This window comes from Abrus precatorius, unplaced genomic scaffold (assembly GCF_003935025.1).
Source record: "Abrus precatorius isolate BTA unplaced genomic scaffold, Abrus_2018 Scaffold6, whole genome shotgun sequence".
Lineage (NCBI taxonomy): Eukaryota > Viridiplantae > Streptophyta > Magnoliopsida > Fabales > Fabaceae > Abrus > Abrus precatorius.
The window spans coordinates 8773139-8787439 of record NW_020874406.1 but is presented as its reverse complement, the minus strand read 5'-3'; the positions used below and the strand labels follow the sequence as shown (position 1 = coordinate 8787439).

Sequence of the window (14301 nt, the reverse complement as noted above, 5' to 3'; positions counted from 1 at the left end):
TTCCTCTTAATTTATCTCCAATTCTCAAACCGTGTAAAAATAGGAAAGAAACATAAAAATAGAGTTAGAGAAAATAATACAGGATGCAATAAATAAATAAGCAAAAAAAGCGTACAGAAAAATGATGTGATGCAGTAGAAGATTATTTTCTCAAAATATCCTTTTATAATGTCCTATGTATTAACGCATATCAAATGTTGATAATTACAATTACAAATTAATACTATAATATTTACGGGAAAATTCGAAACAGTGTATATCGTCAAGTCGTGGTGTGGTCGAGTTGATCTTTTCCATTTACTGTGGAAACCCTTTTGTCGAAGTTGATAGAATTTAAGAAAGCGCGCGACTTGATGAGCTTATCGCTCTTCTTTGAAGAATCTTCATCTTAATTGTTTTTGGTTTTCCTATTCCAGGTCAACTCCTTGCTCCCAACTCATCTTCCTATACTTAGGTTTATGCTATTATTACCTGTATTATATTGTTGGAAGTTATTATTGATTTTGTACAACTGGGATTAGTTTTGTTTTTAGGGGGAAAGAAGTAGAAGGTGAGTTGTGCCTCTTCATTGGATTTCCGTTTCTAGGAGAAATTACAGAATTTGTGTTTTTGATTTTCACTACCTTTACCCCTTTTATGGAATAATTAGCAGAATTTTAGACAAATAGAGCTATCTTTTTGGCTTATTCTTTAGATTAAAGGAGCCATCATCAGCTTTTCATTCTGATTTACTTTTCTACTTAAAGGACATGTATATGAAACATTATAGACGCTCGTTAGTTCTTCATGGGAATAGAAAAGGCTTTATGGAGTTAAGCTTGTCTGCTGCAATCTTAGTGCTTGGCATTTGATTTCATTCTCCACATGAATCTTGTATGATTGTACTTCATACTGCTAAGCCATGTGTTATCTGATGATATAAACTACGAGCTTTGTGTTGTGACACGAATTGAGCTTTCAAGCCCGCCCCCCTTTTCAAATGCATCGGTTTTGATGGTAGTTTCTTTTACTATAATTTATATCCAGAATGACTGAGAGTACAAATGATGAATCATTATTGGCTCGCATCCAACAACTGGAACAGGGTATGTGCTCCTTTTATCTGTACAAGTTAATTCAACTCTCTCTTATAATTTATGGTTCTAGGTCTAGATAGAAACGCTAGAGTCTAGACCAATGTTGATTTGAGTGACTATTGTATATTATTCTATTATAATTTTGTGGGAGAAGTTAAATTGAGTTACAAGTTGAAATATTATAATATACTTGTTTATAAAGATCAAGAGTGTCAATAAATAATTGGATGAATTCATTTCTCTCCCAATACTGAACGTTTGAAACATTGGGCCCTACGATATCGTTGCCCCCAAGTCCTCCAGTTCTGCAATTCCAAACAAGGGAAAGCCACCTTCTTTTGGTTGCTTCATTCCCTTCTTCATAGTTGTTTCGTACAATGCAGATTGTAAATGATAATCAGAAAATCATTTTACAGATCATGAGACCATTGAAATATGTGCTTCTAGTTCTAGGCACAATATGCTTTGGTTTTTATTTTGTAACTTTATTTGGCTTTAAAGTGATTTATTATACATGTAAAACTTACAGAGTATATAATTTTGTAGAGCGTGATGAATTACGGAAAGATATTGAGCAGTTATGCATGCAGCAAGCTGGGCCTGGCTATCTTGCTGTGGCTACCCGAATGCATTTTCAAAGGTATCTATTATTTTTCCTTTATTTGTTAAGGAATCTTTGTACAATGAGTATCTATTGTCTGAAGCCCAGCAAAGAGAGTATCCATTATATTAAAATCCATGCCCAATTAGGACAGCTGGATTGGAGCAGGAGATTGAGAGCTTGAAAAAGAAGTTGGCTGCTTGCACAAGAGACAATCTAAATCTACAAGAGGAGCTTTCTGAGGCTTACAGAATTAAAGTGAGCTATTGTATTTTTATTATTTTTTTGGTACCTGTTGCTTAAAATTTCCTTTTATTTTGTTTACATACTTACTTCACTGTATGTATACAGAGTCAACTAGCAGATCTACACAGTGCCGAGGTTTCAAAGGTCTCTCTCTCTCCCACTCTTTCCCCCTAATTGTACTCCATTATTCTATGCACTTAAGCATAGAAATTGCATTTTGGATATGGTATCCAGCTTGGATACAAAATTGCAAACAGATATTACTTTCTGCATTTATTCATCTGAAGTGTTTTATTATTTGCTAGAAAATTTTGTAATGGCTTATGACAAGAACATAATGGGATGAGTTCCTAATCCACTTTATAAATTGCTTGTGCAAATGCTAGGGTTTTGTAAAAGATTTAACATGCTTTTTTGTGTTGTGACTTGTGAGGTTTATGGTATTGGTATCTGCTTTGACTTAATTGTACATGAGGAATATTGTGATTAATTACTTCAAACTCGTGTTCAGAATATGGCGGCTGAGAAGCAGGTTAAATTTTTCCAGGGTTGTGTGGCTGCTGCTTTTGTAGAAAGAGATCAAGCGATAATTGAGGTTATGTTGGTTGCTGTTTTTCATTAGAAAAATCTCATTTTCAATACAGTACAAGTACTACCTCTTAGTATTGCTGTAGTTGATATTTTCAAAATTCTTTGTGATATTACCAGGCTGAAAAGGCCAAAGAAAATGAGGAGACAATGTCGCAACAAATAAATGGTATTCATAAGAGGTATTCTCAGTCTTTCTATCATTTTAGTGCATGTTATCAACTAAAATATATTGTCAAAGAATGAAAGAGAAGATAGATGATGGAAAGTCCTGGAAAAGATCTTGTTTATATTTCATTTAATTAGATGATGGGGAAGACATGATGCACTTGTTGCTTGATTATGCTTGGTGTAGCAAAGAAGCTACAAGACAAAGTACTGAAATTCGCCCATGAATTATTGCAGCCATGTTCAATACATGAGATGTGTTTGACGTTTCCTTGACAGCAATTTTATTTTTTAAGTCATTTCTTAATCTTATCTGATTTGACAAATTGATAGTGCTATGTTTTCGTAGTTGCTTTTATATCCGTTTCTTTCAAAACTGTGCTTGCAAGTTGCAACTGTGTTTTCCTTGGGCTTTGTTTGGGAGTTTGGAGAGGGAGAAAAGGGAAGAAGGGTTTGAAGGGAAAAGGAGGGGAGGGGAAGGGAAGGGAAGGGAGGGAGAAGGAGGTTAAACTCCTCCCTTGTTTGGATGTTTAATATTGAGAAGGGGGAGTGACTATAGGTTTTACTTATATAAATAATTTTAAAATTAATATTTTTATTTTTAAATTTTTTTTTAAAAAAATTATCATTTGAAAAACTAACATTTAAAAAAAAAAAAGTTAAAAAAATCCTATTTGTAAAATAATATGAAAGAGTAGGAGAGAGAAAACCCCCAAAATGGGGGAACTTAAAAAGCAAGCTTTTGGAGGGTTTTGGAGGGTTTAGAAAAACCCTCAAAACCTTCCCCTCCTAATTAAGCAACTTCCAAACAAGATTAATTCCCTCCTAATCCCTCCCCTATCTTCCCTTCCCTTCCTAAACCTAACTCCCAAATATAGCCTTAGAATTGATTTCCAAAAAGACTTCAACACCTGTACTTGTAGTCCACTTCTATTTTATATTGGGGACCATGTGAACTCTCTATTGGAGAAGTTATTTTTCTTTTCTACAATGGTAACTTCTTAAGCAAAAAGTGCAAGGTTGATACCTATGTAAGTGTTCTATGATTACTTATACCACTGTTCTGTTATTTTGTTTTTTTATTACATGTAGGACATGGTTTACTGCAGAAAACTTTTTTTGATTTTACTTGGAATCTATCTGTAACACAGGGTAGAGGAGCTCACCTCAGATTGTCTTAAACTAAAGGAATTTAATGATGCTCTGCAGATTGATCAAGAACTGCATATGCAGCAAAATGAAAATTTCAAGAAGGTAGTGTTCTCACTCTCTTCCCCCTATTTTACTCTAAATCAGTGCAGAGCTTAGCCAATGTTTTCTCAGGATATGAAAGTAATAGTCCAAAAGCTGCGTTGTTCTACACATTTCCTATTACTTTCTGCATTTGTTGTGGCATTTAATGGAACTAAGAACACGTGACTGAATTTTTTAATGGTTAGTTATACTATTAATAAGAAAACTAGAAATTTTGGTGCTGCTGAAATCTTTATTGATCTTAGAGGAGTGCTAGGAAAACATTCTATTTAATACACCCTTAATTATTGACTAAATTTTATTAAAAACTACAAAAGTGCGAGGGAGAATCATTAAATTAAAAGTGAGAGTCTGAGAGAGTGAGATTCAAATGATTTTTGTAATTTTCATTAAATTTTAACTAATAATTAAGATCTGTTGCTGGTTTTTCTCTTGATGTAATAAACTATGGGCTATTTTAGAGGGTGCAGCTTAAATCATATTTGAGTTACTAACTTTGGAAAAGTGTATCTTTCCCAAGATAAAGTAGTATGCAATATATTTGTTGGACTCAAATGCAAGTTCTGCAACCAAAAGTGATCTTGCAAAAAAAAAATAAATCATGTTTAGTTGTGTAAAACTACAATGAAGTTTGCTCCTTAATGCATGTTTGACTGAAGGGGAAAAAATTGTAGTCTTGCATTAGGTTGAGAATTTCATGCCAAGTTATACTACAAAACTTAGTTTTTTTTTTATGGGAACCCAATTTTTGGATCCGGTGGGCCTCCAATTTGGATTTACCAAAGAAAGAACAGAAGCAGTGACAGTAAAGGTAGGATTAGGATTGCAGGGGTGAAGTATATCACGGAGGAGCCTAACAGAATAGACAGGAGGCTGGTGGACATTGGTGGAACCAATGTTGTCAAAATTGGAATCTTACCTAGAATCGGAAGAGGGGTATAAATCGTAAATCGTGGGATCGTAAGATAGATCGTAAGATCCTATTGAATGTGTAAAATTATACTTAAAACATATATATAACCAGAGAAAATTACATAGATAAAAAGTTAATGTCTAAATTACCGAATTTAGTTAAATATAAACTTAAATATTCTAAATTTAAGATTCAACATAACACATAGTTAAACTATCTATGCTGAGGTGAGAAAACACATAATAGAAAATAAATAGAAGAATATTTTTTTAAAAATTAAAAAGATTAACAAGTTATCCAACTTATAGTACTTTGCAATAAATAATATTGAAGTATTAGCTCTAGTTAACAGTGTTTAGATTTATAGTAAATAGGTGAAACTTAGACGCTTATAATGTTTAATAGATTTTTTATAAAATATGATATTCATTAATTTTTAAAAAAATATTAGAAAAATTAATTTTATACCATTTTACATATAAGTTAATATCTTATTACATTATTTTATTTTAATATATAATATATTATTAATAAATTTGAAAATTAATTTTAATAAAATTATTTTTAGGTAGTAACACTATTAAAATGTTCATTTAAATTAACCTCACTCACAGATTTATATTGAAAGGTGTATTTATAACAAGACATAAAAATTCCTCTCTACTGCCAAATGCGAAACAAAACTGAAACAGTGGCTCATGGTATATCTAGAGAATAGAAAACACCAAGAAAACGTGAACCACCAAATGAAACAGGCAAACAGCAGCTCCGGAAACACCAAAACAGAAAAGGCAAAACACCCACGCAGAGAATACCCGCACCCAAGGAACGCGAACACAACGCCTAGAGAATGTAGACTACCCACGCAGAAGCATGCCCAGAGAGTGTGAACCACCCACGCAGAAGAACCCATTACAGAGCCACCCACACAGAATAACAAACACGAAGACGACACAGACACAGAGTTTGGTCATTGCATGCAATAGGGGTCAGTAGTATAAGTGGGTCAAAAATTAATGGGGAAAGGGTACTTTTTAACCGAGTCATCATATCCGACTCCAACACTGGGATCGGATCAGATCGATGATCCCACGATCTTACAGGAAAAGATCGCAATCCCCAGCGATCTTGACTGACTCCGATCTTGTTTGCGATCTAGATTGTGGAGGTTGAGCAAAATCGCAAAATTGTGTGATCTCACGATTAAGATCGCGATCTTGACAACACTGGGTGGAACCATGGGGAAGGGAATATGATGGTGGGAACTAGACCAGAACAGACACCAAATCTGTGAATGAATTTTGGGAGGTTTAGGCATTGGTGCAGAGTGGCATTCTTGCTTCTCTGAGTCTATCTCTACTTTTCCATTTTTATCTGTTATTTATTCTTGTTCTCTGTTACCATATATCTATTGCTCTTTGCATCTCCCAATAGTTCCAGTGTGAATGTGAAGATCTTTGAGTTTGCAATTATAAATCACTTCACTTCAAACTTATTTTTAACCAAATTCAATTTTTCTAAATAAAGATAATGTGAAATTGAGTTTGCAAATGATCACCAAAACTCACTTTTTATGCTAAGAGTACTAGGATTCAGGTGCATTTATGATATTTGTTCATGTTTGATAGTTCACAACAAGCTATAAATTTATTTTGGTCTTTTTCTATTATACTTGTCATGAATTTTCAGGTAATAAACAAGTTCTTTCAGATTAGGCAATATTCTCTGAAAGAATTTGAAGATACAAGTTGGGATGAGAAATGTGCATGTCTTTTGTGTGACCCTGAGAAGGCATGGAGTTTCAATGATTCTTCCACCTCTAAATACATTGTAAGATTTCAAAACGCTGATTTTCTGTTTCCATGATTGTTAGGTGATGTATTCCTTATATTGGTTACTCAGTATGGTGTTCAGAACGACAGGTGCTAAAACTCCACATTCTTTAAAAGCTTGTTTGATTTGGCATGCTCTTTGCTTCTGTGATGACATATTACTGTTGTTACATACTTGGGGCCTGCTTGAAAGAACTTATGAAGAACTTATGGAAAATAACTTATAACTCTTATAGGCCGTTTTCAGTTTATTTCAATAAGTTTCTTAGTATAGTTTATTAAAAAAAAGTCGTTTTCAGCTTATCCTAATAAATTTCTTTGTTAAATTTATAACATAAGTTATCATTTTAAAAATAACTTTTAGAATAAGTGTTTAAATAAGCAGTTATCCAAACACACCCTTAGTAAATTATTGTATTGAGATTCTATGTTCTGTATGTATTGTGAATAACAATTTCTCAGACAGAGTGCATTAGAAGAACAGCTGGAGAGACTGAGGAATTCCGTGGATTATCTTCAAAATAAACTAAGGGTGGTATGATCTTGTTTACCTCTGTTATCACTGCCTTATTAACCTTATTTGTCAATCATCAGTTATTTCTTTTCCATTTTGAATGCTTCAGGGCTTGGAAATTGAAAATCATTTGAGGAAGAGAGTCAATGTCCTGGAAAGGAAATATGTGAGTGCGTTCAAAATTGAATAGAAAAAAATGTCATTTTAGTACACTTGTTTATTGTGGATTCTGATCTGACAACTTATTTGCAGATTTCTATGGACAAAGTGATTGAGAATGCAATAGCAGACCTAAAGCATCATCATTCTAAGTGCAGATATCATATTATCAATTTGCTTAGTGATGGAGAATCTAGTATGAAATCAATAATCAATGTGATTGATGAAAGAATCAGGAGGTTTGATCAGAGTACTGTACCAAATTTGACCCCTCAAAGAGATGCAGAACTAGAAGAGCATGAATGTCGGGATGTGCATATAAGCTCTCAGGCTAAACCTGTCTCAGAGCCCAAGGTTTGAACTGCTTGCTAGTACTGCATCCCTTTTTCAAAGGGACATGTCATTTTTGTTAATAGCAAATAGTGCACTTGTAGTGATTGGTGGCATGTAGAGTAGTGCAGAGTTTAGTAAAATAACGTGATTTATTTAATATTATTCAAAATTACAGATGTATGGCAACATACTTTTCTTGATGGCTTAAACAGCTGAGAATTGAAAGTATTATAAATAAAATTAGAGGGACTAGAAAGAAGAGAAGTAGAGGAAAAGGAATAACAGAACATCCCAGGAAAATGACTTTTTTTTCTTGAACCATCCTAATCATTTTCAAGTTGAAATTGGGTCAGTCACTTTAAGCATAATGGAGCCTGTTGAATTTAGATAAGTTAATCCTGTTGGTATAGTAATGGCAGTGCTCTTCCTTGTGAAAAGTTTTATATTTCTGGGTTGCAAATTAAATGTCCTAACTTGATCAAGATTAGAGTCTGGCTTTATTTCACTGATTTGTGTTGACTATTACAAGATGCAGTAGTTGGAATTCATTAAGTTTTTTCATGACTCTCTTACAGAGGGATAGTTCAAGCTCACTGTTAGCAGATGCTGGTGGAAAAAGTGGTGCATCTGATGCTTTAGCAATGGCTTTGCAAGAGAAGGTGTTTACACCATCTTCACATTTATTAAAAATCTCCATTTGTTTGTTTTCTTTTCCTCATCACTAATAAAAGTATTTGTACTTCCAATTTATTGCAATCTGGCTGATTTTCTGATGTTTACCATGCCTTATATTTCAGGTTGCTGCATTATTGCTTTTATCACAGCAGGAAGAAAGACATCTATTGGAGAGAAATGTGAATTCAGCCCTTCAAAGAAAAACTGAAGAACTTCAGAGGAACTTGTCACAGGTAATTGTCTGACACATCATTGCTTCAGATGCTTCAAACAACCTGAGAATACTGAGATGCTCATAGCTTGGTGCTGTAGAGTTTTGGAAATGGTTTATGGTTGTGTTAAGTATGCTATATAGACTATATTGGTCAGAGAAGAAAGTTGGTTATATGTTTTCAATATCTACATTTTTTGGCTCCTATGCTCTCATGTTTTTTTTTTCCTTCATTTTGTAATATTTTTTGTTCATTTTTTTTATTGATTAAGCTATGCTGAGTGATGACAGTCGTATTCAAGATATGTAAAACAGTATGTTAGTAATAATGTCTAAGCCTCTGAATTGTTGACTAGAACAATCATATTTTGAAACCACGAGTGCAAGGATCATTGATATTATTCATTGTTTACAGATTGGTTTTTATTCATAAGCTGTTATTTTTTACTTCAGGTCACTAATGAAAAGGTGAAAGCTCTCATGGAATTGGCACAACTAAAGCAGGAACACCAGTTACTTCTGGAGTATGAACTTTTATGATGACAATTACTAATTCAATGTTTTTGCATCACTGTATACTCAGTAACTTTGTTATTTTGTGGTGAATTTTTTCCTGAGCATCCATTTCCTTTTTCTTCAATAAAAATATCCTAAGAAAAAAAGTAGTATTTTTATAATTCTATTCTTTGTGTCATTTTAAAGGATAAAGTTGCACTAACATGCTTTGTTATCTTCTGTTTTTTAATAATTGGCTTTCATTGTTCTTCCAACACCACCACTTTCCCCTTCAGGCACTTTGTTGGTATTTCATTTTTAATAAAATCCAATCTGAAATTCTAATTTCTTGTATTACATGTCAAACAAAGTAATAGAGTATATAAATGCAATAATTAAAAATACATCGGATCTCTTCCTCTAATTTTGCTTTTAAAGGACCTTTTCTCACCAATTGGATTCTTAATCATTCATCTGCTGTCAGTTGAATTTTATTTTATTTTCTTTCTCCTGCTAGGTAAAAAATTTCTAAATTTTTACTTTTAAATGTCATTTTGAATAAAGAAGATTTTGTTCTGATGCATGTGCAGAAAATTGGGTCATGAGACTAAACAAGGAAAAGTTGTGGTTGACACCGGAGAAAGAAAGCTTGTTACTCGTGAAAGGGATGGAACTTTGAAAAACTTACTGAAGAAATCGTATTTGAGACGATGGATTGGCCCATTGGATGTTATTAGCCAAAATGAAGTTGACAGTAGTCCCAATATTGAAGGGAAACTCTTCAATCAGAGATCCAACAGTATGGATTTTGCAAGGCATGTGTTAATTTTGGGAGCATGTTATTCTGATTTTGCTCAATGGGTGGATGATTGTGAATGAATAGTTTATTCATTTTTTATGGTAATGAAAATGTTAGGGTAGGGAGATGGTGTCCTAGTCCAAACTTATAGAGAATTAACACTTGCCTTACCCTAAGGAGAAAAGTGGGAGTTTGAACCTATGACTTGTCAGGTTTGCACCTGTCTAACTTGACCAACACCAACCTGTCTAACTTGACCAACAACAACCCCTTGGGATTCTGGATAGTTTAAGCCATATTAGAGCTATTTGACATATACTGTTTCTTTTCAGCCTTCTGTTTACTTACATAGTTTGCTTATGTTATCAGAATGAAGATTGAAAATGCAACTCTTAAGGAAAGCATGGAAAGCATGGAGCATTTAACTTCATCAATTCATAGGCTTCGTCTCTCTCTTTTCAAGGTATCATACTATTTTTTGTTCCACAACTATTAAAGTTTTTATATTTTAAAGAGTTCGGTTGGGAGGAGGGGAGGCCTCCTCATGGTGGGATTGTATATTTTAGTCATAAATAAAAACTGTAACTTCAGCTGCTAGTATAGAAGTAACAGTAAATCTTATATAACGTTTAGATTTTGTAACTTTAAAGCTAAAATAGTGTGTTAACATTGGTTTGCCTGCTTGATATGGTTTTTAGGCTAAGGAGTCATTGACTTCTGAAGATATAGTTTCCGGTGTTTCAGAAATTCTTAATGACATTCTTAATGAGGCAAAACTTTTAAGGACTGCTCTTGGCAGCTCCTTACCCATCAGTTGGTCAGATGAGGCAGATGTTGGTCACGTTGGAGATAGTGTGGGCAGTGACACGGGGCATCAGGAATGCATTGATGAGAAGATGGATACTGTTTCTGCTGCAGGGCTCGAAATGGTTGAGCTTTTGATTTTTTCGGCCCAGATATTGAGCTACTTGCAAACCAAAATGATTCCTGCTGTGGAAGTTCTATGAACTTTTCCTTGTGTGACATTATGGTTACGGATGTGGTATTCCTTATAATATGGCATCTTTGGTGCTTTGTATTTATAGCTGCTCATTCAGGGCTTGCTGGGTCATGATGTAAAATTCAAATGGAGGGGGAGAGAGAGCTTGATAGAAATTGTTGAGGGGAAGAAATGATATCATGTGCCATACGACCATATTGCTGTACCTGGATGTTGTGTTAGTTTATAGCCCTCATCGCTGAAGTTGAGTAGCTTGAGCCCGCAGCTTTAATATGCTCTTCTTGCTTGCCTGAGATCAGTCGTGTGTCAATTGTTTTGTTGTCACTATTTGATTATTTAACTATGGTATCTATTTTTATATATTCATTCTATTATTTTCGTGTTATGTTAATCTGTAATATTTTTAAGATTGTAATTTATTAACGAATCACATATTTTGGTTTTTGATTTTAGGATTTTTTTTAAAGATCTTTCAATAAAATTTTGATTGGAAAATATTTTGTGACCATAAAGTAAATTACCCTAAATACAACTTAAGCTATACTTTTCATTTGTACGTTTTAGATTTACCTAACTAGATATTTGAAAGAATCAAAAGCTGAAAATATTATATACATGTATTTGGTATGAGTTTTTCAAAATCATATTTTCAGAAAAATTAACATTTTGGAGAATGGTCATTTTAATTATATTTTTGAATAAAAAATTTCAACAGGAAAAGGTGGGAATTCAATATTTTTATGAATAAAAAAGATTTTGGCATATTATTGAAATATTGACATGTTTTCACAAATGTTTTGCATACATTAAATACATTTATATTATCATTAGAACTCGATTTTCTTAAAACCTGATTTTAAAATATAAAATTAATATCGTATATTTTTAATTTATGTTTTTAAAGTTCATTTGAATTTATAAATTTATTGTTGTCAAGTATTATTGAATCAGGCTGGATTCCGGTTCTCAGTCAAATAACTAATTTAATTAATCTATTAAATGGTTTTTACTATTTGCACCATGCTTTTTTTAATCATACCATAATTTTTATTTTTTTGTATTTTTCAGAAATAAGGTTTTGGAAGATATTGTTAACTTTGAAAATTAAATTTTGAAAGTAATTTTTTTTATAGTTTTATGAATAAGAAATAGACTTTGCAATTAATTCAAGTAATAATAACAATAATATCATTATTATGTGTTGCTTGCTTGCTTATAAGATTTTTATTAATAACATTTATTACATATATGGACATATTGGTATTTTTTTTTTTTTGGTTAATTGTACAAGTATTATTAAATTAAAATAAGTTTTTTGTATAAAAAAAATTAAAGATGTATTACATGATTATTTTTAAATTTAATAAATTTAATAATTTAAAAGAGAGTAAATATTTTGGTAGAGAGAAGCAAAAAAAACAAGAAAAAGAAAAAAAATTATAATTTCAAATATGAGACTCTCCTAGTATCATTTAAAGAAATAATTTTAAGTCTGTAGGAAGTGAGACTTAATATTTGAAATCAAAATATGAAGAAGCTCTCAATTTAGCTAAAAGATCCGTATATGTATTGCCTTCACCTAAAGTGAGTTTGATGATGATTTGTCAATCTTTTTTCAGTTACTCTTTTATATCACATATGAGATTAGCATACTTATAAAAAGGTGCAACAATTTCTATTACAAAGTTTATGACCTCTCGCATCAAAATAACATGAGATGTTTGATATTTAAATTCCAAGTACATTTTCAACTTCTAAAGCATGATTATGAGTTCAGCGTAGGTATTGTAAAAAATGTCAATGAATGAACACTCAAATGCTCCTCTAAGCCAATTTTCATCTCTATTTTTAATAAGAACACCGAAACTAGCTCTTCATGGGCTCCTCTAAGCACTCCTATTAACATTAAGGATGAATTCAAAAATTTGATTAGCCTCCCAACAAATCCAGTGCTCCAGGTGATCCTAAGATTGTTGCACTTGTTCACATAAATAAAGCTACTTGGTAAAATTCATAACATCAAGCATAATTTTATAAGTTGGGATCTTTTTTTTTTTTTCCAATAATGGAATCAACATTTCTAGCCCTCCATATCCACTATAGTGTAACTAAAAATAAGGAAGAATTACTTTTATGTTGAGTCATAATCTAATTGCTAACATCAAAGGAAGTTACAAATCCTGCATTTCATAGACTTGCATGAACCCATATTTTTTCAACTATTGGACAGTTTTTGACACAATGGAGAGTGTCCTTAGTATAAGTGTGATATCTCAAGCAAATAGGTGAAGGCGCTTAGTTCTTATGATGCCTTAAGTAATTTATGGGGTGAACATCACATAAATAAGCCAAGTTAGGAATTTAATCTTTTTCGCATAAGGAAGGTGCCAAATCCACCTCCAACTAATACACTGCTGGGAAGTTCTACTAATGAGCTAGTTAAAACCATATTTTGCTGCATAACTTTCCTCCAAACTACTTGACCAAATAAACTTGTCTTCAACATACTTACTAATTGACAAGTTAGCTTAATGAATGACTAAAGTAATTCATTACTAGAAATATGCAGATTATAAACAAAATTTACAGGTAGATATTTTCAGTTTGTATTACAGAAGAAAAATAAAAGAAATAATTTTTTTAAATTTTTTGGGAAAATCTTTCTATAATATAGATGTAAAAAATTCGTTTGTAAACGGCCTACCATTTGACACTTAACATCACAAACATAAATTACAAACATATTTTTTCGTTTGTAATTTAAAACAAAGGTGGAAATTTTTGTGTGAAAAATACATACAGAAAAATTTGTCTTTAATGTTGGAACATTTTTCTTGTCTTTTCATTTAGCTCATTACACACAAATTTTTCATCTATAATTGCATTTAATAGAGTTATAGATGAGAAAGTCCTTCTGTAATTGATATTTTAAAACATTGTTTCATTAAAGAGTTATGGACAAAAATATTCGTCTATAACTTGCGAGACAAATCAAAATAACACCTCCTCCTCCTTCCCCACTTTCCATTTTTCCTATCTCTCTATCATTTTCAATTCTTTGCTCATTGCTATTGTGTTCTTGATACGATAATCTAACTTTTATTCATTTTAGTTTTTTTAATTTTTGATGTAGAATAGAGACTCATGATTTCTAAGATAGAGTTGTAGGACTCAAGATTTTATGACTAGAGGATGAGCATAGAGGTCTTTCTCCAAACTTGATTATTGTTTGTTGTGGAATTTGATTGTGCTTGTGAAAATTACAGAATATGCATGTTGTAGAGTTACAAGGGAGTGTGCTTTAGAATGGTTTTAGAATTGTGATGTGTATGTTTATAATTTATTTATTAACATAGTTTTATATAATATATAGAAGGCAAAATCTATCGTACTCTTCCTGTTTAGGGGGCATATAATGCTCTGGCTAAATATGTAAA

General features: G+C 32.3%; 1 protein-coding gene across 5 annotated transcripts; it reads left to right on the top strand.

Moving 5' to 3' along the window:
- Positions 1-253: 253 nt before the first annotated feature.
- LOC113868370 (golgin IMH1) lies at positions 254-11349 on the top strand. 5 transcript variants are annotated; one of them, XM_027503838.1, is made up of 18 exons: positions 254-416; positions 1027-1085; positions 1623-1716; positions 1827-1935; positions 2029-2067; positions 2435-2518; positions 2632-2693; positions 3831-3933; positions 6536-6676; positions 7145-7213; positions 7302-7358; positions 7445-7705; positions 8260-8343; positions 8482-8592; positions 9024-9094; positions 9656-9880; positions 10234-10327; positions 10563-11349. In XM_027503838.1, exons 2-18 carry the CDS (start codon positions 1028-1030, stop codon positions 10869-10871), a joined length of 1971 nt encoding a protein of 656 aa, XP_027359639.1. In that variant the 5' UTR covers positions 254-416; position 1027; the 3' UTR covers positions 10872-11349. The 5 variants fall into 5 exon arrangements, with proteins under 5 accessions (XP_027359639.1, XP_027359640.1, XP_027359641.1 ...); XM_027503839.1 differs by having other exon boundaries at positions 1832-1935; positions 10563-11234; XM_027503840.1 differs by having other exon boundaries at positions 6557-6676; positions 10563-11234.
- The last annotated feature ends 2952 nt before the right edge of the window (positions 11350-14301 follow it).

Bases quoted from the DNA above. Each gene is read 5' to 3' on its own strand.
- LOC113868370 (XM_027503838.1), top strand. From the start codon at position 1,028: ATGACTGAGAGTACAAATGATGAATCATTATTGGCTCGCATCCAACAA. The intron at 1,717-1,826 runs GTATCTATTATT...ATGCCCAATTAG, and splicing joins ACCCGAATGCATTTTCAAAG to GACAGCTGGATTGGAGCAGG. The intron at 8,344-8,481 runs GTGTTTACACCA...CTTATATTTCAG, and splicing joins CAATGGCTTTGCAAGAGAAG to GTTGCTGCATTATTGCTTTT.